Genomic DNA, 23772 nt, shown 5'->3' on the forward strand with positions numbered 1-23772 from the left:
GGCAGGGGAGGGGACCGGGCTCTGTGGGGGTGGGGGGCTGGAGGAAGGGAAGGGGAGGGGTCCGGGCTCGGGGGGGGGCAGGGGAGGGAGGCTGGAGGAAGGGGAGGGGACCGGGCTCTGTGGGGGGCGGGGGGCCGCAGCTCTGACGCACGCTGGCGGGGCGGGCTCTGCCCGCAGGTAGCGGCCGGTCCCCCCGGGGAAGTTTGCCGGAGCGGGCAGGCGGATGCCCGGGGCTGGGGCCGGCCCAGAGCCGGAACGAGGAGCCCGGGACAGCTGCGGGGCCGCCTCCTCCCCCCAGGTGGGTGCATTTACCGGGGGCCCGGCGGGGGGGCGGTGATGGCGAGCCCGGGGATGCGCGGCCCCAGGGCTCCGGAACGGAGCGCGGGGGGCGCCCCGGGAGGACAAAGCCGGGTTCGTGCAGCGCCGGGCACAGCAGCTCCTGAGCCCCCCGCCCCAGCCCTCCAGCCAGTGATTAGCAAGGGGGTGTGTGGAGCTCTGCTGGCTTGGGTGGGGCAGCCAGGAGCTCAGGGGCAAGGGGTGGGGGGCAGGGAGGGAAGAGGGGTTAGCACCCTAGGGTGCTGGTGGGGTTTAGTTCTTCAGGCACCTGCTGCACACATGCACTCGGCTAGCGCTGGGGGGCAGCCGCAGCGGCACAGGTATTTTTGTTTGAATTGCTTCCTTTGTTGTTATCCCCAGTGGAGTGGGTCCCTCCCAGTCTCTGCTCTAACCACTAGACCAATGGGCTCCAAACTTTTTTGAGCAGGCACCCCCTGCCGCGCCGAAGCAAAAAGACAAAAAAAGCGCTCTTTCTGCTGCGCACCCCCAAGGAGCCTCTTGTGCACCCCACTTTGGAGACCACTGCACTAGACACCCCCCCTTCCCAGAGATGGGGATAGAACCCAGAAATCCTGACTCCCAGCCCCCTGCTCTATCTAACCCAGTGGTTTTCAAACTTTTTTTCTGATGACTCAGTTAAAGAAAATTGGCCTGTGACCCAACGGAGCTGGGGTTGGGGCGGGGGGGGCCTCAGGGCTGGGGTGCAGGGCTCTGGGCTGGGGCCGGGGATGAGGTGCAGGACAGGGCTCTGACCGAAGTTTGGGACACAGGAGGGGGTGAGGGGTGTAGGCTCCGGAGGGTGCTTACCTCAGGCAGCTCCCAGAAGCAGTGGCATGTCCCCCCTCTGGTTCCTATGCTCTCGCCCGCAGGCACCGCCCCCCACCCAGCTTCCATTGGCCGGGAACTGGTGCGGAGTCGGTGCTTGGGGTGGGGGCAGCGCATGGAGCTCCGTGGCCCCCCACCTAGAAGCCAGACCTCCTGTTGGCCACTTCCGGCGCAGCGCAGTGTCGGAACAGGTAGGGACTAGCCTGCCTTAGCCGGACAGCACCGCCGACTGGACTTTTAACGGCCCGGTCGGCGGTGCTTACCAGTGCTGCCGTGACCCACTACTGGGTTGCAATCTGCAGTTTGAAAACCACTCGTCTAACCCACTAGACCCACTTCCCTACCAGCTGTAGGGATAGAACCCAGGAGTCCTGACTCTGAATTCCACCCTGCTCTAACCACTAGACCCCACCTCTTTCCCAAAGCTGGGTTAGAACCCAGGAGTCCTGACTCCCAGCCCCCCTGCTCTATCTAACCCACTAGACCACACTCCCCTCCCAGCTTTAGGGCTAGAACCCAGGAGTCCTGACTTTTAGCTCCCTGCTCTAACCACTAATCCTACGGCCCCTCTTGTTCTGCAGCCTGCCCTGACAGTGGCCTACCCCCATCCCTACACACACCCACACTTGCCAGCATCTTTCCACCCCCACTGCCCCGCCTCCCAGTGCTCTTTACATCCTGGGGTTTGTCTCTTGCTTTCCAGACGGGGTGGCCAGCCCGCGACCCAGGGATTCTTTCCCTGCTGTGAGTGTCCTGGTGAGGCAGGGGGAGCTATGCAGAAATGCCAGCACTGCCCTGGCTCCTCGTCGTCGTTCTCTGCCAGTGTGGGGGCCTGGCGTGTCCTGAGGGCTGCCGCTGCCCGCTGGAGAGCAGGGTAGTGAGATGCACCCACGGGCAGCTGAGGGAGATCCCCCAGGGCATCCCCCGCGACACCCGCGTGCTCTACCTGGACGCCAACGAGATCACCGGCCTCCCAGACGGCACCTTGCGGGAGCTGCGCCAGCTGCAAGAACTCTACCTCTCGGACAACCTGATCGAGAACATCTCCCCAGCCGCCTTCGGGGAGCTGGGCAGCCGTTTGCAGCTGCTGGACCTCTCCAATAACCGGCTCCAGCAGCTGGGCCCCACCGAGGCCGCCTCCACCCTGCGGGCCAAGATGCGCCTCTACGGCAACCCGTGGCACTGCGGCTGCTCCCTGCAGGAGCTGCTGGAGGCCCTGCCCCTGGAGGCCGAGACGCTGGAGGACGTGGTGTGCTCCAGCGCGGCCCGGGAGGAGTACGTCGGCCAGCCCTTTGCCCTCCTGCTCAACACCGGCATCGACTTCTGCAGTGTCCAGCAGAGGACCACGGACGTGGCCATGCTGGTCACCATGTTCTGCTGGTTTACGGTGCTCATCGCCTACGTGGTCTACTACGTTCAGCGGAACCAGGCCGAAACCCGCAGGCACCTGGAGTATCTCAAGTCCCTGCCCATCAAGCAGCCCAGTCCAGAGGAGGAGGAGGAAGAAGAGGAGGAGATGGAGGAAGACACGCTCAGTACCATCCTCTGACCCAGACTCTTTGCAGTGGGCGGGAGCTGTATTTAAAAGGGGAAGGTTTGGACTTTGAACCACGATGGCTGAGAAATCGGCACGGCACCAAATCCATACAGAGTATGCTGGAAAGGTTAGAGAGGAAGGTTGGCCTGGTGGTGCCTGGGCCAGGAGAGACCTGGGTTCTGTTTCTTACTCTGCCACAGACTTCCTGTGATACTTTGGGCAAGTCACTTAGCATATGTGTGCCTCAGTTTCCCCATCTGTACCTTAGGGCTTGTCTACATGGGGAAGTTATTCCAGAATAAAGTAGGACATGAATCTGAAGCACAACAGCGATGCTGGACCAAGAGTGTCCAATCCTGGCATCCACTCTTCAAAGAGGAGGATGGAAAAAATGATGATTCAGACAAGAGCTGCAAGAATGATTCAAGTTCTGGAAAACCTACCTCAGAGCAAGAGGCTGATGGAGCTCAATTTATTTAGCTTATTGTTCAAGAGGTGAAGAAATAACCTGATGAAGGTCTAGAAGCACCTGCCTGGGGGATGGAGATATTCAAAACTAGGGGGTTAATTTTAGACGGCAAAACCCTTTATTTAGGCACCGAAGTAAATGTCCTGATTTTCAAAAGTGCTCAGCACCCAGCAGCTCCCATTGACTTAACTAAACATCTTATTTTTGGCTTGACCTCCTCTGTGCATCACTGTCCTTCTCACTCGTTCTGAACTGGGCCACCACCGATCAGTTTCATAACCAGCTAGTTAGCGGCACGCAGTGACCCTGTGGGGCTGGGAAGGCTGCTGCGAGTTACTAGCATAGACAGCTGTGTTCTACCTGCTGAATTGTAGCTGGTTTTTAAAACTCAAACCAAATAAAGAGCTGGTCTCCAAACTCAGCGTTCTTCTTCGAGTGCTTGTTCATGTCAATTCCAATCCGGTGTGTGTGCGCGGACGTGCACGGTGACCGGAAGATTTTTCCCATAGCAGCGTCTGTCAGGTTGGTCTGGGCGCCCCCTGGAGTCACGCCTTCATGGCGCTCAATATAGAGTCCTGCCGACCCATCACCCCCTCTGCTCCTTCTTACCGCCAGTGACGGTAGGCTGGAACTTCCCGTAGCCCTTGCTTAGCAAGGGTGTTCAACAGTTCTTTGTATATAGGTTATCTTAGTAGTTTTAGTTAGTGATTAGAGTTGTTGAGGGTTCCCCCGGTTTCGACTCCCCGGAGCCGTGGTATGCCGCGGTCCCCAAGGTTTAAAAACTGTGGTCTGCATGAAGCGCATGCCAAAGAGTGATCCACGCTCTTCGTGTTTACAATGCCTAGGGGAGGGCCACCAAAAGGATCGCTGTGAGATCGGCTGCGAGTTCCGCCCTAGGACTCTTAAAGAAAGGGAGCAGCAGCTTAAGGTGATCCTCATGCAGCTCTATGCCCCCATTCGGACCCGGGCTATGGGGACCCGGCTCCTAACACATCCTTGTTCGGTGCCGAGAAAGGACTCGTGCCGGGACGCTCGGTACCGGCACGGCACCTCCCGAGGCCCAGCGGAGAGCAGGCACCGATCTCACTCACCGGTGCCTCAGAAGAAAAAGAAGCCAGCCAGTCGGCCACCTCCAGCTAAACCTAGAGAAGTGAGACCCCAGGCGGGCCACAGCTCCAGATCCCCTGTTAGGGCCACATTGACTCCTGCCCAGGCGAGGCAGTTGAGTTCCAGCTCACTGTTGCCTAGTTAGTCACGGGGTTTCTGTTTGACTGCACTCTGGCCAGGTTGGCTGATAATCCGAGCCCCCTTCCCTTACTCCGGGGGCAGGGTATGAGCCATGAATTCCTGTGTCAGTTTAGGTTTATAGACACTCATAAGCCAGTCCCTCTCCTTTGCTGTAGAGTAGCTATGATGCATCTTAATAACACAATTAGGCTTCCTAAATCCTGATTTAAGCCTGGTCTACACACACAAATTGTAGCGCTTTAATTCTATCCCTCTAGAGAAAGCGGTCTAGCCCCTGTAGTGGGGATGCAGTTATATTGAAATACATGCACTTCTACCATACGCGAAGGGAAATAAGCGAGCTCAGTTTAAGGCCTGCTCTACACACACTATTTGTACTGGTCTAACGAGGTGGGTTAGGATGGGGAGGTTTGTGTTACTGATCTAGGACATGTCCGCATTGCAAAGGAGGTTTGTTCTTAAAGCTGTAACAAGATCCAATAGCTGGAAGTGGTAGTTAAACGCTTGCACTTTATTCCAGTCTGAATTGGTCTAACAGGGAGGGTAATTAACCATTGCAACACTTTACCGAGAGTCATGGTGAGATTCTGCATCACTGATCATTTTGAAATCGAGCTGGGATGTTTTCTCAGCACATCTGCTCTAGGTCAGAAGGAATTATTTGGGGTAAGTTCTCTGGCCTGTGTTATCCAGGCGGTGAGACTGGATGATCACAGTCGTCCCTTCTGGCTTTGGAATCGATGACTCTACAAACTTGGCTTAGCTAACCCAGGTTAAAATAGCAGGGGCACCAGGCCTTAAAAAACCAGCTCCTGCCTGAGCCGCTGGGTCAGCCTGCTGAGGAATTGGTGGGAGAGGAACTAGGAAGTCCTGGAGTGTCAGCGGGGCCCCTTTTCTGTCGGCCTGGCCCGAGGGGCTGGGTAATTTCATGGGGCAGCGAGGTGCTGCCGGTCAGAACCAGGCCCAGCCTCTCCTCTGGTGACCCATCTCCACTATGAAGGGTGGCCGGGGCCAGGGGGGGTATGTGGCAGGGGGCAGGAATTGACGGTTGGATGGGCTGGGAGTTAATGTGGCGGGGGGGGGGGGGGGGGGGGGGGGCAAAGGGACGGGGGGGGGGGGGGGGGGGGGGCGGAAAGGTTGGGGGATAGAGGCCGGAGTGGGCCTGGGGGTTGTGGGAGGGGCCTGGGACATGTCGGGGGGGGGGTGTGAGGAGAGAGTCATGGGGTGGGAGGAGGCAGAGTGGATGGGAATGGAGGGAGCAGGAGTCAGGCTGTCTAGGTGGAGAGACAGTGGTCAGGAGCTGTATTTGGGGGGCTGAGAGGAGTGTGAAAGGTGGGTGTTGGGGGCAGTTTTCCCAAGGCTGGGCCCGTTCTCTGCAAGGGCCCCCTCTCCCCACAGCAGCGGGGGGTTTGGCAGGGACATAAAAGCTTAATCTGCGGGATTAACAATGAAACCACCATAAATCCCTCTCCTCTAATCCCTGCTTTTCAGGGGTGCGTCAGGCCCATCTGCCCTCCCCCCCCCACCACTTTCCAGCCAGTCGTTCTCAGCCACCCGCGTGCACACTCTGCTTCTCCTCAGCAGGTGAGAGCAGGAGAAGAACAACGAGTTTGCCTGCCAATAGCGCCTTTCATCCCAAATAACCGTCAATTCCTTTGCAAGTACACACCTTGCTCCCCACTTGGCCTGAAATGCAGCCAGCCCTGGGGAGGAACAGGGCCGCTGTTTTAACAGCTCACAGCCACACTATGGGACAAGTTAGGGGAGGAGAAACTGGAGGGGGAACGGCACTTGGCTGGGATGCTGGTATTTCATACCCTCTGCCTCTTGGTACAAGAAGAGCCAGCAGGGGGCGGGGCCCCGGGCTTTGTAGCTCAGCTGAGATTTAGGCACTTGGTTTTCTTTTTAATTTCTCCTGCCCGGCGAGGGTTTAAGGCGATTACGGCTGAACCAAATGGCATCTTTCCTGACTCACGTTGGATGCTGATTTAGGCTTCCTCTGGTTTTGTTTTTAAAAAATTAACCCCCCAGTTTCCTGGTGTCCTCAAAGGCCCCTGTGTGTCACGCCCGCAGCATTGCTCATTTCTGGGGAGGAAACCATTGACAGAGTCCCAGCGTGGGGCCCACCAGCCTGGCCTGAAGGGAGGGACATCCTGGGGGAGACCGGCTCAGTGCAGGCCTGTAGGACTCCACAACTGAACACCTTCACTCCCACAGGTGCGTCCCAGATCCTCTCCCTGCTGCTTCCTGGCTTGCCCAGATGTGGGAAGCGCTGCTTCTGGTCCCCATGCATTTTCCTGCCAGCACGAGGGAGCTGCTAGGTATGACTGGCCAGAGAAGGCATCTCCATGGAGATAGCTACTATTAGCACAGATCCTTCTGTTGTGGTCAAATGTTCTGCTTGGAGCGTCCTGGACAAGGCTCCGGACCACGATCAATTACAGCCCCTCAGTTTTGCACGTCCTTGCTGCCCGGAAACCTCACCACAGTCATTTGCACTGAGCTGGCCTTTCAAGTCAGAAAATTCGATCGTTTGTAGTGGGCCTGTTTAATGCTCAAAGTGCTCATTTCCATCTGGGGCGGAGGTTGGGTTTGCAAAGCTCCAGCCTCTCACCAGGTTATTTATAACCAGCCCTTTCATCTCTAAAAAGCGACAAAGAGTCCTGTGGCACCTTATAGACTAACAAACATATTGGAGCATGAGCGTTCGTGGGTGAATACCCACTTCGTCAGATGAATGTCCGACCAAAGCTTATGCTCCAATACATCTATTAGTCCTAACACTACCAATGGTCTGAACTGGTCTGGTGTCCCACCGTTCAGAGTGGCACAGTATCAGCCCATCCCTTAATGAACTATTATCCAATAATAGCACTTGGGGAATATTCCTACCCCACCCCCACCCCCCAGAGGTGTGGGGGGGACCTCATGACTTCAGCTCCCACCATGGTGAGATTATTTGGTGTGTGGCTTTTATAATCAAATGGAACAGGGGATAGTGCTGGTCCCATAAGTGGCTAATCTTTTATTAACACCCACTAAACACTTTGCTCCCTATTAGCTTGTGGCAGTGAGTTCTGCAGGTTAATTGTTCCTTCTGTTAAAAGTTTCCTGTTATGTCCTAAGTGTGTTTGCCTTATTTTATTAGATCAGGCTTTGTGCATGTTAGTCCAAGTTTCATATTTATTTTTTTAATTTGACTTTAAGTTATAAGCATGAGCAAATTAAGACAAATACCCCGCCCCCAGCCCCACATTTTAGACTGAGAATGAATGATCTGGAGACTAGGTCACTAACCTGGGATAAGAGCCTGTGTGCAATTCTCTGCACCATCGCAGCCTTCCTGCCTGACCTTGGGCAGCTCACATAGGCGTCTTGAGGAACTAGCCTAGATTCACAAAGGGACTTAGGGGCCACTGAGCGCCTGCTGCCATCTAATGATATAGGCACCTAAATCCCCTAGGTGCCTAAGTTTCCACTGGTGAGCATTTGCAAAGCTGCCTAAATCCCCATGGCACTGAATAGCTCAACATCCCAAGCCATAGCAGGATTCTCAAACTAGGTGGCCCCTGGTCTAGCTCCTCGTGATGGGGGCAGGCATTCTTAGTGCATGCCTAGCCCTCACAAACAATAGCTTGGTGTGGGACCTACCTACATGTACCATTACACCCAAAAGCCCAGAGGTCAGGACTCTCAGCTGGGAGGTCAGAGACCTGTTTTCAAATCTCCATGCACCACAATTTGAAGCAAGACCTTGAACTCAGGTCTTCCACCTCATTCTGATGACCTCAAGAACAACCTAAGGGCAGACTGTTACAAACCAGGGCACAACCCCCAAAATAGCTATGAGCTCTAGACTTAGGGTTCAACACCCAGCTATTAAGTGTCAATATCTAAGGCACTATAACAGCCTTAACATGGAGTTACAGAGCCCCCTTGGGTATCCCAGTCTGTCTCGCATCCAAGTGAGCTGGCCTTTGTGATAGTTGGTCCCTTACACCAAGAATCACAGTAATATTCAGGTTACTCCCAGGCCCAAAAGACCAGTCACTTATCCCAGCTCAAGTATCAGAGGGGTAGCTGTGTTAGTCTGAAGCTGTAAAAAGCAACAGAGGGTCCTGTGGCACCTTTAAGACTAACAGAAGTATTGGGAGCATAAGCTTTCGTGGGTAAGAACCTCACTTCTTCAGATGCAAGTCACTTATCCCAGCTCAATTGCACTTTAGACACCAAAGCCAATGCTTGTAGCCAGTCCTTTGGTAAACTTTTATTATTGATTTATTATATAGGAAAAAGAAACGAGAGTTATTTAAAAGGTTCAAGCAGGTGAACATGCCCACACAAATGAGTTACAATCTTAAGTTTCAAAAATTAATAGACATTTCTATAATCAGCAAGCTCGAGATGTCCTTTAAGGCTAACCCAGGCCAAGCACTGGGGATCTCTTCCCTATGCCTAGAAAACTTTGCCCCCCAGAGCCCAAGCAGCATCGAGATGCACTTCCTTCTCGTTATGGGAGGAGGGAACTAAAACCCCTGTACTCGAGTTGTGAACTCAGCTGATGGGAGGAATCCACTTGCATGACTCATCTTCACTGAAGGGAAGAGCAGAACAACAAAGTCTTTTGTCCTCTTTAATGTTCCACAATAGTCTGTCTGGGGTTGACGGGCCTTCCCTGTTGGTCAGGAGGTAACAGCTTCTGTTAGAGACCAGCACTTTACGCTAGTTCAGCAGTTTTCAACCTGTGGTCTATAGATTTCCAAAGGGGTCCACACCTCCATTAGACATTTTTTAGGGGTCCACAAATGAAAAAATGTTGAAAACCACTGCATGAGTTCATGTCTCTCTCGTCCAGTGATTTACACTGTCACAGAGGCTCACAATACGAATGCTTGAACATTACTTTACAATATGGGACACAGATGTTGTAAATGAGATTAATGCAGGCAGCCACTCACAAGCATTCAATAAAGTCTAAACGCTTGGAACTTTAATACCTGTTTTAACAACACTAACCCACAGGTAAGCCAGCCTGAGTCCAGCGATGTGTTTGTCAATGTTCCTGAGACATGGTTACCTCGCCATGAGCTGGCATCTGGGCTGCCAGCGATACACATGCCTAACCCCCACAAAAGATAGCTTGGGGTGGGACCTCCCAGAGGTTAGGGCACTCAGCTGAGAGGTCAGAGGCCTGTATTCAAATCACCACAATTTGAAGCAAGGACTAGAACCCAGGTCTTCCAACTGGTAGGGTTGTGCCCTGGGGTATCCTGGGATGGGGAAGCTCCCATGTTGAAGCCGTTCCACTTTGTATTAAATATTCATTGGGCCACACAGCAAGCGAGAGTAACTCTATAGTTTGATGTTTAGGGCATTTGCCTTGGCATGAAGGAGCAGCGGAGACCTGAACCTGCGTCGAGGACTGTTGAACTATTTATACAAAGTGGAGCAGCTTCAAACAGGAGAGTTTAAGGAAGTCCCCCAGAGCACCCAACAGCCTGCTGGGTCGGGAGCTCACCTGGGATGCAGAAGACCCAGCTTCAAGTCCTGGTAGTGACTAATTATTTATACAAAATGGAACAGGCTCAACAAAAAAGATGGGGAGATTCTCTCTCTCTCTCTCTCCCTATTGGCTAGCCTAGGTGGTTTCTCTGCCATGCCTAACTCTCATCATGCCTGGGTAGCTAATACAGTGCAATGAATTCCACTGGATGGCAAGGTGCCGGCATGCCTGAGTCCCTTAGCCGATCTGTTCCTTGCCCATACAGTGGGGATAACAGCACTGCCTTGCCTCCAGGGCTGCATGAGGATAAAGTCAAAGATTGTGAGGTGCTCAGATGACAGTAATGGGGCCATTAAAGGTTTTTCATGCTTTACGACTCTTGGTCACAACTTTTTGCCTTGCTCTCTACTCAAATTAAAACTCCAGTCACTTTCACTTTTGTTCCTAGCCAATTTCCCCTGCATCACTGGAAGCTCTTTGGGGCAGGGACTGTCTTTTTGTTCTGTTAGTACAGCGCCTTGCACAGTGGGGTGTTAGTCTCTGACTGAGGCTCCGAGGCACCACAGCAATAGAAATAAATGAACCACCATATTGGAATGATTAATATTTGAAATTAGTACAGGAGGCCATGAGACAGTAATTCAACCATAAATTCCTTTATTAATTCCAAAGGCCAAATGGTATTTTATACAATGGCTCTAAACATGCCTAACAGTCGAAAAACAAGCAATCCCTACACTCAATACAGTAACAAAGTATTCAGCAGCATGTGATCAGTATACTTACAAATGGGCCAGACCTAGGGAAAACCATCTCACCCTGGTGTGCTTCAGCGTGATCAGGTTGGGTCTGACAAAGAACCTTCAGATCATGGCTCTCTTTATACCCTTCAGCTAATTTACTAGCTTTAGCAAAAACAGAGTTTGAAGCAGTTTATCCTTGGGACTTTCCTCCCTCCAAGGTCTTCCCTTGTTATCTCTGCTCCCCTCCTCGTTTACCAGCAGAACCGTGGGAAGGTTTGTGCTGGTTTCTTTTAAGACAGTTTTTGTCTCCTTACTGCAGCTCTTTATTTCATTAGTTACTTTTGGAACCACACATCCTTCCCACACTACAAGTAATACTCATCATTCTCACAGCCTTCTTCTACTTCCTGAGTGCGGCCTTCTCCCTGCTAGCCACGAACTTTAAAGCAAATGTGTCATTTTCTTAACCAAACTTTAATTCTTTCAATTTCAGAATTATCCCTACACACCACCTCTCCCTACCACCCCCTATGAACTAGCCCTGGACATGCAAGACTCTGGCTTGGGGGCTGAGAATTCTCTCTGATCTCATGGAAAAAGCTCTGTTACTTTTATGTAAGATGGACCGAGATTTTTCAGAGCTGCCTAGCAGATTTGTACACCTAGTTCCCATTAACAGGAACAGGGCATTCAAATCCAACATACAGAAAGGAAGTAATGTCACAGGGCAGGACTCGTAGGTTCCACACCCACGTCATGACCCCAATCCACACCAACACTGGCCCACCTCTAAGTAACATGACACCTGTGGGAGAATTGTCAGTGTGAGGGATTTAACCCAGGATCTTTTAGATCCCAAACCAGGAGCGTTCACTGGCTGTACAGAAAGACCCAAGTGTGCTCAGGCTGTGACAGAAACCCCTATGTAATCCAGACACTAGAGGGGGCTGGAGAGCCACACTCTATGCTTCGTTTAGCCCAATAGGGAATGGGAGAATACTGATCTGGTGCAGAGGTGTCCCTTGTTTGTAAAGCCCTCCAGCAGTGCCTAATAGGAACAGGCCCCCTAGCTCCAAGCAGGCCCTTTCCCAGTGGTCACCGCATGCCTGCATCCACAAAGCACAACAGACAGAAGCTGTAAACACTTGCCCCATTTGTGACCAAGTGCAGTACTAAGGCCAGGTGGCTGCAGACGAAAGGCACATGGAAGCGAGTTCTTTCAAAACCTGCCCGGAGCATCTCCTGGGGTCACATGGCTCTGGGGCTCTGAGCCACCCCAGCGCAAACACCAAAGTGCAGCCCTTGAGCTGCTGTGGATGCAGAGCGAGTGCCATTCAGGTCACACTGGGAGGTGCAAGAGAACGGGAGCCAGAATGGAAGTGGGATCTTTAATCTGGACAGCACCAAGCGGCTTTACAAAGCAGGGCCTCGCGCCCTGGGCTGGCTCCTTATACAGCAAACAAAACTGCTCCCCGTCCAGACTCAGGGCTCTCTTGACAAATTATAAAATCCATCAGTGCCCAGCATGATCCCAGTGGATGTGGTAGGGCGGAGTAACCATTAGAGGGAGTGAGCACCGTGGTTACCCAGCAGAACAGCACAAGCAGCATAATAAGGAAAGGCCCAGCAGGGTTCAAATGGAGCCCAGCCCAAGGGTCCCCCGCTCCGCTCTTCACAGCTCCGAAAACAAGGGCTGCTCCCGCACGCTGGCGCTGCTGCTGCTCAGGGCCACAACAGGACTGTGGCTGGGGCTGAAGCAGGGGAACTGGCCGCTCACAAAGAAAAACGGGACGTGGCTGATCCGCCCTGTAGACCAGCACTGAGGGGGTGGGGGAGAGAGAGAGAGAAACATGAGCACAGGGCTTGTGCAACACACCCCAAATCCCAGCCAACTAGATCCCTGTTCTGCTGCAAATTAGACCCACGTCCCAATGCCAACAGAACCCGAGTTAAGAACGGCCAGACTGGGTCAGACCACAGGTCCATCTAGCCCAGCGTCCTGTCTTCCGACAGTAGCCAGTGCCAGGCGCTTCCGAGGGAACGAACAGAACGGGGCGATTTGAGGGATATATCCCGTCGGCCAGTCCCAGCTTCTGACAGTTCGAGGCCTAGGGACACCCAGCGTATGGGGCTGTGTCAGGATACCAGCACCTCCCATTCTCAGTGCCAGCAGATCTCGAGGCCCCTGAGGCCCTCATGGGGGCTGGTAATGATGCCTCCCCCCCCGTTTCAATGCTAACAGATCCAGGGTTAGGGTAACGGCACCCTCAAGCCCCATTCCTAGCAGCCGCAGAGCCGTCCCACCTCCGCTGAAGCTGTGTGGTTCGGGGAGATCTTTCCCGCTCCTCCGTCGTGGAGGGCCTGTGAGGGTGGGTGGCTGGGGGGAGGATGACTGTTCAGAAAGCCTCCAGCTTCAGAGTGTCTCAGCTGGGACCCCCCCCCCCAGGAGATCCCGAAAAACAAGGCTGCACTCACCACAGTCAAGAGGGCCCCTTTCTTAAAGCAGGGATGGAAAGCGATCAGCTGCGGCTCAGCCCCTGGCTCCCCCTGCAGGAAGCCACTAGGGAAGAGAGAGAGAGAGGACACAGTGACTTCGTGGCCAATTGATCTCCTCACTCCTCCAGTGACGGGTTGCGAGCAACAGGACCTGGGATCCCTTCCCCACCCCTTCACGCTGCGGGAGGCATGGTTACACTGCCACCAGAGCGCGTCAAACTATTCATACCACACCAGCAAGGTGCAGCCACCTCTGGGGTGGAGAGCAAACAGAGAAGGAGTAGGGACATTTGGGCCTTAGGTAAATCCCCTTACCCCGACCCTTGTACAGTGCTACAGGATCTTTAACGTTGATGTGACACGGACAGAATCTGGGGATTTGATGGTCTTGTGTGCAGGTGTGGATCTTTCACACGTGTCATGGTGTTCTGGGGCCTTAATCCTAGAATATCAGGGTTGGAAGGGACCTCAGGAGGTCATCTAGTCCAACCCCCTGCTCAAAGCAGGACCAATTCCCAACTAAATCATCCCAGCCAGGGCTTTGTCAAGCCTGACCTTAAAAACCTCCAAGGAAGGAGATTCCACCACCTCCCTAGGTAACCCACTCCAGTGCTTCACCACCCTCCTAGTGAAAAAGTTTTTCCTAATATCCAACCTAAACCTCCCCCACTGCAACTTGAGACCATTACTCCTTGTTCTGTCATCTGGTACCACTGAGAACAGTCTAGATCCATCCTTTTTGGAACCCCCTTTCAGGTCGTTGAAAGCAGCTATCAAATCCCCCCTCATTCTTCTCTTCTGCAGACTAAACAATCCCAGTTCCCTCAGCCTCCCCTCATAAGTCATGTGCTCCAGCCCCCTAATTATTTTTGTTGCCCTCCGCTAGACTCTTTCCAATTTTTCCACATCCTTCTTGTAGTGTGGGGGCCCAAAACTGGACACAGTACTCCAGATGAGGCCTCACCAATGTCGAACAGAGGGGAATGATCACGTCCCTCGATCTGCTGGCAATGCCCCTACTTACACAGCCCAAAATGCCATTAGCCTTCTGTATGGGCTGTATGGATTGGTGTTGTGGAGAGGGGGTTGTTACTCTTATTTCCTGCCTTGCAAGGAGGGTTTTTTGTTTTGATTTTAAAATAGGAACTTGGTGGAAGCCACCCTGCCAGCAGGAAAAAGGACCAGGATGGCAGGGATTGCTCCATCGGAGATGCAGTCACTTCTGGGGCACAACACAGCACGCTAACATTTCCCTTAGAGTTTAGGGCAGGAACCAGAGAATGCAACATCCAATGAGGGGAAATTTAGGGCTTGATCCTGCAATGTGTCCTCAGTGATTAGTGCCAAAGGAGGGTACTCAGCACCACGAGGCAGAATGGAATTACACAAGCTCGAATTCGACCAGGACACCAGAGGCCACTCCCTGATCTCACCCCAGCATCATGGATCTTTAAGGACCAGCCAGTCAGGATCCCTGTTTTATGACTCACTTGAAAGACAGCACCCTGTGGCGACACAGTCCACCCTAGGACCACCTCTGGGTGGTAGCTCAGTGCCCATTCAGAGGGAATGGCACCAAGAACCCAGCACCCTCTTCAGTATCACGCCAAGCTTGGATGCATCTTTCTAAAGGACATGACCTCCCGCCAACAGAAGCTCTGGGCTTGACGCAGGAGTTACTGGGTGAAATTCTCTGGCTTGTGTTCTGCAGGAGGTCAGACTAACTGATCAGAACGGTCCCTCTGCTGCCTTTAATCCTATGGCATTGAGAGCTACTCCTTAAGCCACCAGTACACACCATGGCAGGAGTTCGAACACGGGGCTGTTGCGGGTACGAAACACAGCAACGATCGTCCTGCTTTCAGGGGTTTCGGGATTCCCTGCAAAGAGGAAAAAAGCAAGTGAACAAGACGTTGGCTATTTTTCAGACACAAGCGGTGCCCAGGAAATCGCTATTTGTCAGCAGGTCCCAGCAGGAATCTGGGGTGATTCTTCATTAAGAATCAGATCCCCCTTCTCTGCACTGGATCAGAGCCAGAGAGCTTCACTTTCGTCAGAACGTTATTGACCAGTGACTTGGACAAGCAATGCCTAGGGCGGGGTTTTCAACCGCACTTAAGTGATCAAAAGCCAGTGGGTCTTGTACCCTGTGTTAGGTGCTGAATCAGAGAAAGCCAAGAGTGATTCTAGCCTAGGACTTGGGAGACCCAGGTTCAAGCCCTGCTCTGCCACAAGCTTCCTGGGTGACCTCGGCCAAGTCACTTGGTCTCTGTGCCTCAGTTCCCTGCCCATAAGATGGGAATAATAGCCATGCCCTTCTTCACAGGGGTGTTGTGAGGGTAAATACAGTAAAAATTGTGGGGTGCTCAGATGCTATGGTAAGGGGGGGGAATCTACAGTACTTATCTGGCCCTCTTTACCATTGTGGGGGTGCTCAGATACAGTCTTTACCTATTTATCCTCGCTCCCTGCCACGAGACGTTATCCCCACTGGACAGAGGGGAAATCACGACACGCTAGGTTCCCCAAGGGAGTCCACAGAGCAGGGAATTGAACCTGGGTTCCCTCAGTCCAGGCTGGGGCGCTAACCACTGCACCATCCTCTTGCTCCACTTTTGAAAATCCCACCCTAAGACCCCCACAGGGGAGGGGGGGGGGGGGGGGGGAATATGCGTGTTCCTCCTAGTTTATCAGTGACTTTACACAGCACGCTGGGGGAGGCAGCTTCCCTTGGACAGACAATTTCCCTGTCATTTGTGGGGTCTTTCACAGGGCAATAAAGGAAAGAAGCGTTTTTAAGACAGAAGATGGCAGATTCTCATGACTAAGGCCACTTGACACTGCTCAAGTGGTATAAAGGGGCATTCGAAGGGATGAAAAGTGCCCTCAGGCCAAGGTGCGGGTAAACTCCCCGGCCAGGCCCTGGGCAGGAATGACATCACAGTTTGTCCACATTCCTGACAGCCCCCTTTGGAGTTGCACGAGCTCTCTGAGGGGGTTGGTACAGAGCTATCCCATTGGGTTCCTGCTCTCTGAATAACAAAGGTGGCTCATTTATAACCAGCCTTTGAAGAGAATCCCAGCAGCCTCCCGCTTGCTGCTGTAAAATGCAGATTATTTTAAGTCTCAAGCATGCAATTTTATATGCTTGGATGCATGCAGGACACACCTGCTCTCACTCCTGGGCCAGCTGGGGGGGTGGCATAGCACAGGGCGCCAGTCATGGCTTGTCACTGTACCATGCATCCTGACCGGCCCTGGTTTTGCAGCTACTCCTCTTCTCTTGGACTGAGCTTTCCACGCAGCACACAGGACTTCTCTGCATGAGCTCAGGGGACTGGATGGTTCAGTGGGTTGGAAATGGCCTCTAGGTTGTAGGTCTAATGGCAGCAACAGAGCATTCCCTGGTTACCGGTATAGCAGATCAGAACCGCGGCCCCGTCTGGGCGTTGTATGAACACGCAGGTCCCTGCTCCAGAGAGTTTACAGACTCATCTGAAGGAGGCAGCTCATGCAGATGAAGGCTGAGACCCAGTGGCAGGGTGAAGCCCACCCTATTCCTGGCCTGCGAGTAGAGGATTTGGGGGGCAGGAGCAGCCGTTTAACGCAGATGGGGGAAGAGGCTATTCAGGTGAGGATCAGCTCTGGAGTGAGAGGAGACCACCCACTTCTCTCAGCTGGAGCTAGCTGCACCTCCCTTGGAATCATGGAAGATCAGGGTTGGAAGGGACCTCAGGAGGTCTTCTAGTCCAACCCCCTGCTCAAAGCAGGACCAAGCCCCAGACAGATTTTTGCCCCAGATCCCTAAATGGCCCCCTCAAGAATTGAACTCACAACCCTGGGTTTAGCAGGCCAATGCTCAAACCACTGAGCTATCCCTTCCCCTTCTGCATGATGCAGCTCCCACTCCCTGGTTAACCTCACATGGGGTGGGGGAACCAAGTTACACAAGCCAAGGTCGCTTAGGAAAATCCCATTTGGGGGCAAGGGGGTTGAAGGGCTTAAGGTTTTACCTCTGATGAGAGCCGCAAGCCTCTCGCCGCTGGGGTCCCAGACCATGGAGTGCACTTCCCCTCCGATCCTGAAACCAACGCACTGGGCATTAGACAGCAGCGTCAATGTGAGCTAGGCTCAGCTGCCAGGAACCCTGCCAGGAACCTCGCTCGCTAGATGGGCTTGGAAGAAGCCCATGCCCCACACACACCGTTTCCTTCCAAGCGAGCTCTGTTCCAAGCTGCCTTTTGCATCACAGAATTTCTGTTCTATGGGGACAGAGAAGCATAACTGGGATACACCCCAGTCTTCCACCCTTGGCCTTGGCTTGGGACCCCTTCGGATGAAGTCACAAGTGACACACATCAGCTTTGTTAGTCTGCTACATGCAACCTATACCTAGTTCTCCCACCTCAGGGATTACCCAGAATTGCAGTCACCTAGGATTGCTGCAGGCCGTGACTGAGATCACGGGTGCAGAGATAAGAACCTGGGAAGAGAGAGAAAAGGGCCTGCCTGTTTTACACCAGGCTCTGGGCAATATCGATCTACCGTTGAAAATCACCTACAAAAGAGATTGGGAGAGAAACATGTCGTGCAAGCACTGAGTGTTGCCCCATACACCCCACACACAGATCTGAGTGTGGGGTGTATCTCCAGTAACATACACAGGGGCTATTTTAAGGCATCGGCACCTGCATCTTCCATTCAGGGCCTGAATCTGCGGCACCGTCCCCCCACTCGCTCTGCCCACCGCAGCCCTGTAGCAGGGCCAGCTGCCCTGCTCTCACCTCTCCTCCCCATACAGCGTCTCGAAGGTGGTCTCAGACAGGTCTGCCACAATAGAAGCCGTTTTTGATCCTCCTACTTGGCCTTGCATCTCACCTAGAATGGAAGAGACCAAGACAGGTGAATTCTGCCACTCAGCTAGTAGCTAAAGTTGCCGAGTCATGTGGAACAACGTGGATCCGTGGAATCCGCTTGTGGCTGCTGTGTTGGCCCCCATGTCCTGACCAAATCCCATGACGGGTTGTTCCGTTCTGCCTCCCTAAATTGCCCCTGCACTTCGGCTTGGATGCAGGATTCTTCTCTGTTTCCTGGCCTAAGCCACTTCAACAGTGCACAGCAACAGATGCAAAGAATCCTTGCCCCACCCCAGAAGCAGCTGCATTGTGGTTTAGACTACAAAGGGGAGATTTTCACAGTTTCAGAGAGGAATTAGGTGCCCAATTCCCATTGAAAGTCCATAGCAGTTGGACACTTAACTCCCCTTTGTACTTCTGAAAATCTCCCCCCCACTGGGCTAATGACCAGTAACTCAGAGCTACAAGCATCGTGAAATTCACAAAGAGTTCTGTCCCCCCACTAGAGTGTGCCTCGGACACGTAGCACTACAGGATGTTATGGCACAATGGGCTGGATTAAGGAGGGGGAGAGGAAATAGAATGAAAGATGAGCCCAAACACTGGCTTTGGTTGGTGTGTTTCATAGTCAGCACCTGGGGTGGGCTCACCAGACCAGCAGGAAATTAACAAGAGCACACAGGAGGAAGGCAAAGCTCTGGCTGGAAAGCGTCCGGGAGGCCAGCGTGGCTATAGGAATCAGACAGTTTGGTGGAATCGGCTATCTCCTCTTGGAAAGTTTAACATACTCACCACTGTACTCCGAGAAGGACAAGGAGTAAATGACCGACTCCCCCAGGACCGTAAAGAGCAAGCGGCTGCCATCCGGGCTCCAGCACCCTGTCTGTGGGAAGGAAAGACGCGCGTTTAAAACCAGACCACGAGAATGACTTGCAACAACAACAGGGCACCTTTTATCCTCAGAACTAACCAGGGAGCTAACCACTCAGCTTCCCCTTAGCGGTCATGGAAGTCACGTGGCTAACTCAGCTTTTAAAGTGCTCAACCCATATGGCATCATTTGCCCACCACTGTAACGCAGCCACCTCTGTAGCTAACTCAGCAGCTGCTAAACAGCTCTGCTGTAACCCAGCAGTTTAGGACAGGGAGGGAAGGAGAATCCAGCAGCCAACTCGCACTGCCGGGGGAGTTTAGGTAGGGAGAGTGGAATTCAGCCAGGACCCTGGGGCTGATATCTCAGGGTGCTTTGGATCAGAATTGGGGTATTTAATGAGCGCAGATCGAGGCCTTCGTTTGACCCTGATGGAAGGAAAAGTCTCTCCACCCCACGCAGGAACAAGGGACGACTCCATCATGTGATAGAGGTAAAGTCTGGGGTGCTGGGGATGAAGCCCTGGTCTTATGCTGTTGTGATCCAGCTCAAGGTTTTCTCTGTGAATGCATTTTTAGCTGACTTAATGGAGCTTGACAGCTGGAAACAAGGAGAGGCAGCCGCGTCCCCAGCAGACTCTCCACAGACCTCTGGCAAGGGGTTGCCTGTGACAGCAGGGGCTGGAGGTTGATGGGTCTTATCTGTTCTTACCCTAGAGGATGGGAGTCCACACCAAAAACAAAACACTACCCCACTTTGGATCAAATTCCCAGTTTTGCATCAGGAAGGGCCCAGCCCATCTGGAGAACAAAGCAGAGAGCTAATCTCACCCCGCAAGAGGGTGATGATCAAGGCAGGGCGACTCACTGCATCTGCTCCTGTGTACCTGGTACGTAGCAGGGCAGTGAGGGGGGAAGGACCTCACAGTTCAGCTGTTTGTCCTTTAATCTTCACAAGAGCAATCTACTCGGTGCTTTCCCCTTCACTAGCGCGGAATCAGGAACAACCCTCCACCCCACATACCTGGCAGCGCCCCTTGATGGTGGGCCATCTCTCGCACGTCCACATTTGAGCTTCCCAAACCCTGGAAGAGACCATAGGTCGGGGTGAATGAAAGCGCAGACTCACTGTATTTCCAGCATCTCCATTTCAATTCTTGTGTTAGACCAAGATCATTGAGAGACAAGGGTTAATCCAGTTCTGCTTCTCTGAGAGAGACCAAACAACTGCCATCAGCAGGCAGACAACATGGTCTTCACCGACGTTTGGGGTGTGCAAACTCCTGGATAATGCCTCGAACTAAGCCACAGAACAGCGGCTTCCTTGAGGAGTGTGAGGCTTTGCTAAAGTTAGAACATTTTGGAGCCCCTTGGATGGCAGGAGCTAGGCGGGGGGGAGATGTTACTGGTTGGGGAGGAGGGGAGGGACAGAGAGATACAGCAAAGCCATGGGACTCTGAAGCCAGAAAACCTGCAGTGATGGAGGGCTTGGAGATGCTGTCACCCAGATACCACCTGCCTGCAGCAGAAGAGTGAAGAACTTCTCAGTTATCTTTCACCCCCACATCTCAAGGGACTTTACAGATGAAGACTGACAACCCCCTCTAAGATGGGTCCTCTCCATTTTACAGATCAAGGTGCAGACACAGAAGGTGACTTGCCCCAGTCCAAAGGTGGGAACAGAACCCATGACTCCTGACTCCCAGTCCCATGCTCTAACCACTAGATCATGCTCTCACAGGTCCCAGCACTCCTCATCCTCACCTGAACACTGCTGAGGGTGTGGCTGCTAGCACCTTGCTGCCATCGGGTGACCAAGCAAGGTAAGTGACTCCACCCCCTCCAAACCACTGCAGCGGGACACAGTTTTCCGTGGACACATCCCACACCTAGAGAAGGAGAGAAGTGTGTGTGTGGGGGGGAAAGATGAGGTTAACATACTGGAAAAACAAGTCTGTCTCCCTCCAACCCATAAACAGCTGGGAGTTGGAAAGGATCTGTGCACCTCTGCTCACTATCTTCCAGGCAGGTTCTTGCTATGCCAGGAAGAGCATGACAGGCACCAGCCACGCTTTTCAATATTAAGCTGTCACAGTGTCAGTAGAGGCCTCAGCCTTGCAGCACATCAAGGAGGGAATGGTTTTCCCCCAGTCAGAGCAGTATTTTAGTCCCTTTGGTCATGTCAGAGACCAATTCCCACTCTGCAGCTCTCTACAACCTCTCTGGGAGTTGTGAATCGCACACAGTGGATTTGAGCATCAGGAATGAACTTTGGTGGCACAAGATCACAGGCACACAGCTCGCCCCATCCCTAAGCTCAAACACGCTGCCTCCAAACCACTCAGGTCCTGCTGGCCCAGGAAGCAAGCCGCAGAATCTAGAAATTGAACCTGGGGCTTCTTCACAGCAGCAGACAGGCTGCCCCCAGGCCAGGAGGTTTTGGCCCTAAAATTCTATCAGGGTGTCCAGATATTACTCACAGACAGGGCTAGCTTGAGCCAGACACACACTCTTTGCCCAACGCACCTCAATCCTGACCCATAGCCCCTTTGCTATTCAAGCACCTCCCACACAAAGTGCTGCCAACGGCCCTTAACCCTGACCCACCGTCCTTGCTATTCCCGTCAGGTTCCCTGCCCCCCATGCCTCGCAGCAGCACTGCCACTGCCCCTCGTTCCTGACCTGCAGCTCCCTGCTGCTGCAGTGCGAGGTTTCTGAATAGAGGTGGCCGACTGCTGCAAAACTGAGCTGGGTGGAATCGAACCCAGGCCTGCAGCGACACTATCACCATCTGTGCAATCTTGGACTTCATCTCAGGGTCTCTATAAACCGAGGCCAGTCTAGAGCGGGGGAGCTCAGATTCTCAATCTTAATACGGAGATTGTCTCCCGGGCACCTCTGGGCCAGGCGTGAGTGCAGAGGCCCCCTTCCCTCCCGTTCTCCATCACACAGCATTCTTGGGGCAACTACATGGAAGAGTAAGATCAGGACCCAATTTAATGTATTTTTAGCTGTTTTAATAGAGTTTGGCAGCTGGAAACTAAAAGGCAGCGACGTCGCCAGCAGGCTTTCAACGGCCCTCTGGCAAAGGGTTGCCTGTGATGGCAGGAGATTGGACTTGAAGACCCAGGAGGTTCCTTCCAGTCCTCTGCAGCACACCAGCAGTATGAAGCTACCTTGAGCACCACTGGTCTAGGGACTAATGCTAACGTGACCTACGTTAGTATCTATATAGATCCTTGTCCCTCTCTAGTGGCTGGGCCGCAGGGATGTGAGCCCACTACTGCCTCTTACTTAGCGGAGTTGGATTTGTAGGCCAGGCAGTAGAAACCCATGCTTTTAGATCCAGACATCGCAGGTTCAAATCTTGGGGATGACCAACTACAGCAGGGGTGGCCAACCTGAGCCTGAGAAGGAGCCAGAATTTACCAATGTACATTGCCAAAGAGCCACAGTAATACGTCAGCAGCCCCCACCCCAGCACCTCCTGCCCGCTGGCAGCCCTGCCAATCAGCACCTCCCCCTCCTTCCCCGTGCCTCCTGCCTGCTGCGATCAGCTGTTTTGCAGTGTACAGGAGGCTCTGCGATGGAGGGGGGAGGAACAAGGGCGCAGCAGGCTCAGGGGAGGGGGCGGGAAGGGGCAGAGTGGGAGCAAGGCCTGGGGTTGAGCAGTGGAAAGTTGGCACCTGTAGCTCCAGGTCCAGAGTCAGCACCTATGCAAGGAGCCGCATATTAACTACTGAAGAGCCGCATGCGGCTCCGGAGCCACAGATTGGCCACCCCTGAACTAGACACACAGTTATTAGTGATAGTTACTAGTGGAAACCCATTGAAACAGTATCAGAGAGGTAGCCGTGTTAGTCTGAATCTGTAAAAAGCAACAGGACCCTCTGTTCCATTGAAACAGTCACACTCATCTCCTAGGGCATGTGATTGAGAGTTCAGCGGGTCTTGGTGTTCCATCCAGCACTGAGTGGTAGAGACACCCCAGCCATTCCCCGCACTACAGGAGGACACAGGCAGAGAGAAACGTAGGAGGACCCTCCTTACTCACAAGCATGGCAGTATCAACAGGCGAGGCCGAGAGCAGCATCTCTCCACTGGGGGCCCATGCCAGGCTGGTGACGGGACTGTGACCGGGGTAGGCAAGCACCTGGGCGCAGCCAGAGGAAGGCCTGGAAGAGAAGAGAGAGACACCTTGCTAGTAGGGACCAAACTGCTCTGACATGTTACAGGGAGGCTGCTAATTTCTAGGGGACATGTAGCCACATCTGTCTGTGTCAAGTGGCTTGTTGATGGGTAGGTGGCTTTGATCCAAACACCGTTGAACTGGGCTCTTAATGACAGCATGCTGCTCTGCTCGCCCAGGTGATGGGTGTACTAGAACTACTAGACACATGGGATTCTGGCCCAGGCTTTAGAGGCAGCCTCTTTGCCGGCAGAGAGATGCTGGCAACATGGGAAGAGACCACAGGGGCACGGCCATGTCTCCAGGTGGCTGGTTACCTGGTGGAAAGGGAAGTAGGATCCAAGTGCCAAAGCAAGACACAGCTCTGGCATGCCACGGCGAGGATGGATGCACACAGTGGCTTCCACGCCATCGAGGCCACATTCCTCTGCAAGCGGTGTTTCAGGATGGGGACTGTTGCGCTGCAAGAGAGGAGAGGGGGTGTGACATGGGAGACAAAGGCAGCATTCACAGCAGCAGCAAGGTAACCGGCACCTCTGGTATCTGCCTCTGCTTAGTCATCAGCTCCAGATACTCTGCCTGGGTTGATGCCCGGGATGTGCATACAGCATAGTTCTATGAGACCTAACACAATCTTCTATTTCTTTAGCACCTTTTGTCCTAAATGGAGAGGAAGGATTGCCTAGGGGTTAGGGCACCA

At 53.3% G+C, this 23772-nt stretch overlaps 2 protein-coding genes across 6 annotated transcripts in view; one reads left to right on the forward strand and one right to left on the reverse strand.

Moving 5' to 3' along the window:
- Positions 1-142: 142 nt before the first annotated feature.
- LOC117889188 (leucine-rich repeat-containing protein 3-like) lies at positions 143-3582 on the forward strand. 2 transcript variants are annotated; one of them, XM_034793071.1, is made up of 3 exons: positions 146-298; positions 1206-1352; positions 1865-3582. In XM_034793071.1, the coding sequence occupies exon 3, from the start codon at positions 1943-1945 to the stop codon at positions 2708-2710; it is 768 nt and encodes a 255-aa protein (XP_034648962.1). In that variant the 5' UTR covers positions 146-298; positions 1206-1352; positions 1865-1942; the 3' UTR covers positions 2711-3582. The 2 variants fall into 2 exon arrangements, with proteins under 2 accessions (XP_034648963.1, XP_034648962.1); XM_034793072.1 differs by lacking the exon at positions 1206-1352 and having other exon boundaries at positions 143-298.
- A 6993-nt stretch (positions 3583-10575) lies between these two features.
- The window catches only part of AAAS (aladin WD repeat nucleoporin), a 29825-nt gene continuing 16628 nt past the window's right edge, over positions 10576-23772 (reverse strand). For all 4 annotated transcript variants that reach the window (XM_034792500.1, XM_034792499.1, XM_034792501.1 and 1 more), the window contains 10 exons: positions 23390-23533; positions 22938-23058; positions 20648-20772; positions 19908-19968; positions 18806-18896; positions 17942-18035; positions 17171-17238; positions 14956-15037; positions 13137-13221; positions 10576-12480 (listed from right to left, as the gene is read on the reverse strand). In XM_034792500.1, the coding sequence (XP_034648391.1) occupies positions 12334-12480; positions 13137-13221; positions 14956-15037; positions 17171-17238; positions 17942-18035; positions 18806-18896; positions 19908-19968; positions 20648-20772; positions 22938-23058; positions 23390-23533 (1018 nt within the window). In that variant the 3' untranslated portion in view covers positions 10576-12333. The remainder of the gene's footprint in view (positions 12481-13136; positions 13222-14955; positions 15038-17170; positions 17239-17941; positions 18036-18805; positions 18897-19907; positions 19969-20647; positions 20773-22937; positions 23059-23389; positions 23534-23772) is intronic.

This window comes from Trachemys scripta, chromosome 16 (genome assembly GCF_013100865.1).
Source record: "Trachemys scripta elegans isolate TJP31775 chromosome 16, CAS_Tse_1.0, whole genome shotgun sequence".
NCBI classification, from domain to species: Eukaryota; Metazoa; Chordata; order Testudines; family Emydidae; genus Trachemys; species Trachemys scripta.

Bases quoted from the DNA above. Each gene is read 5' to 3' on its own strand.
- LOC117889188 (XM_034793072.1), top strand. From the start codon at position 1,943: ATGCCAGCACTGCCCTGGCTCCTCGTCGTCGTTCTCTGCCAGTGTGGG.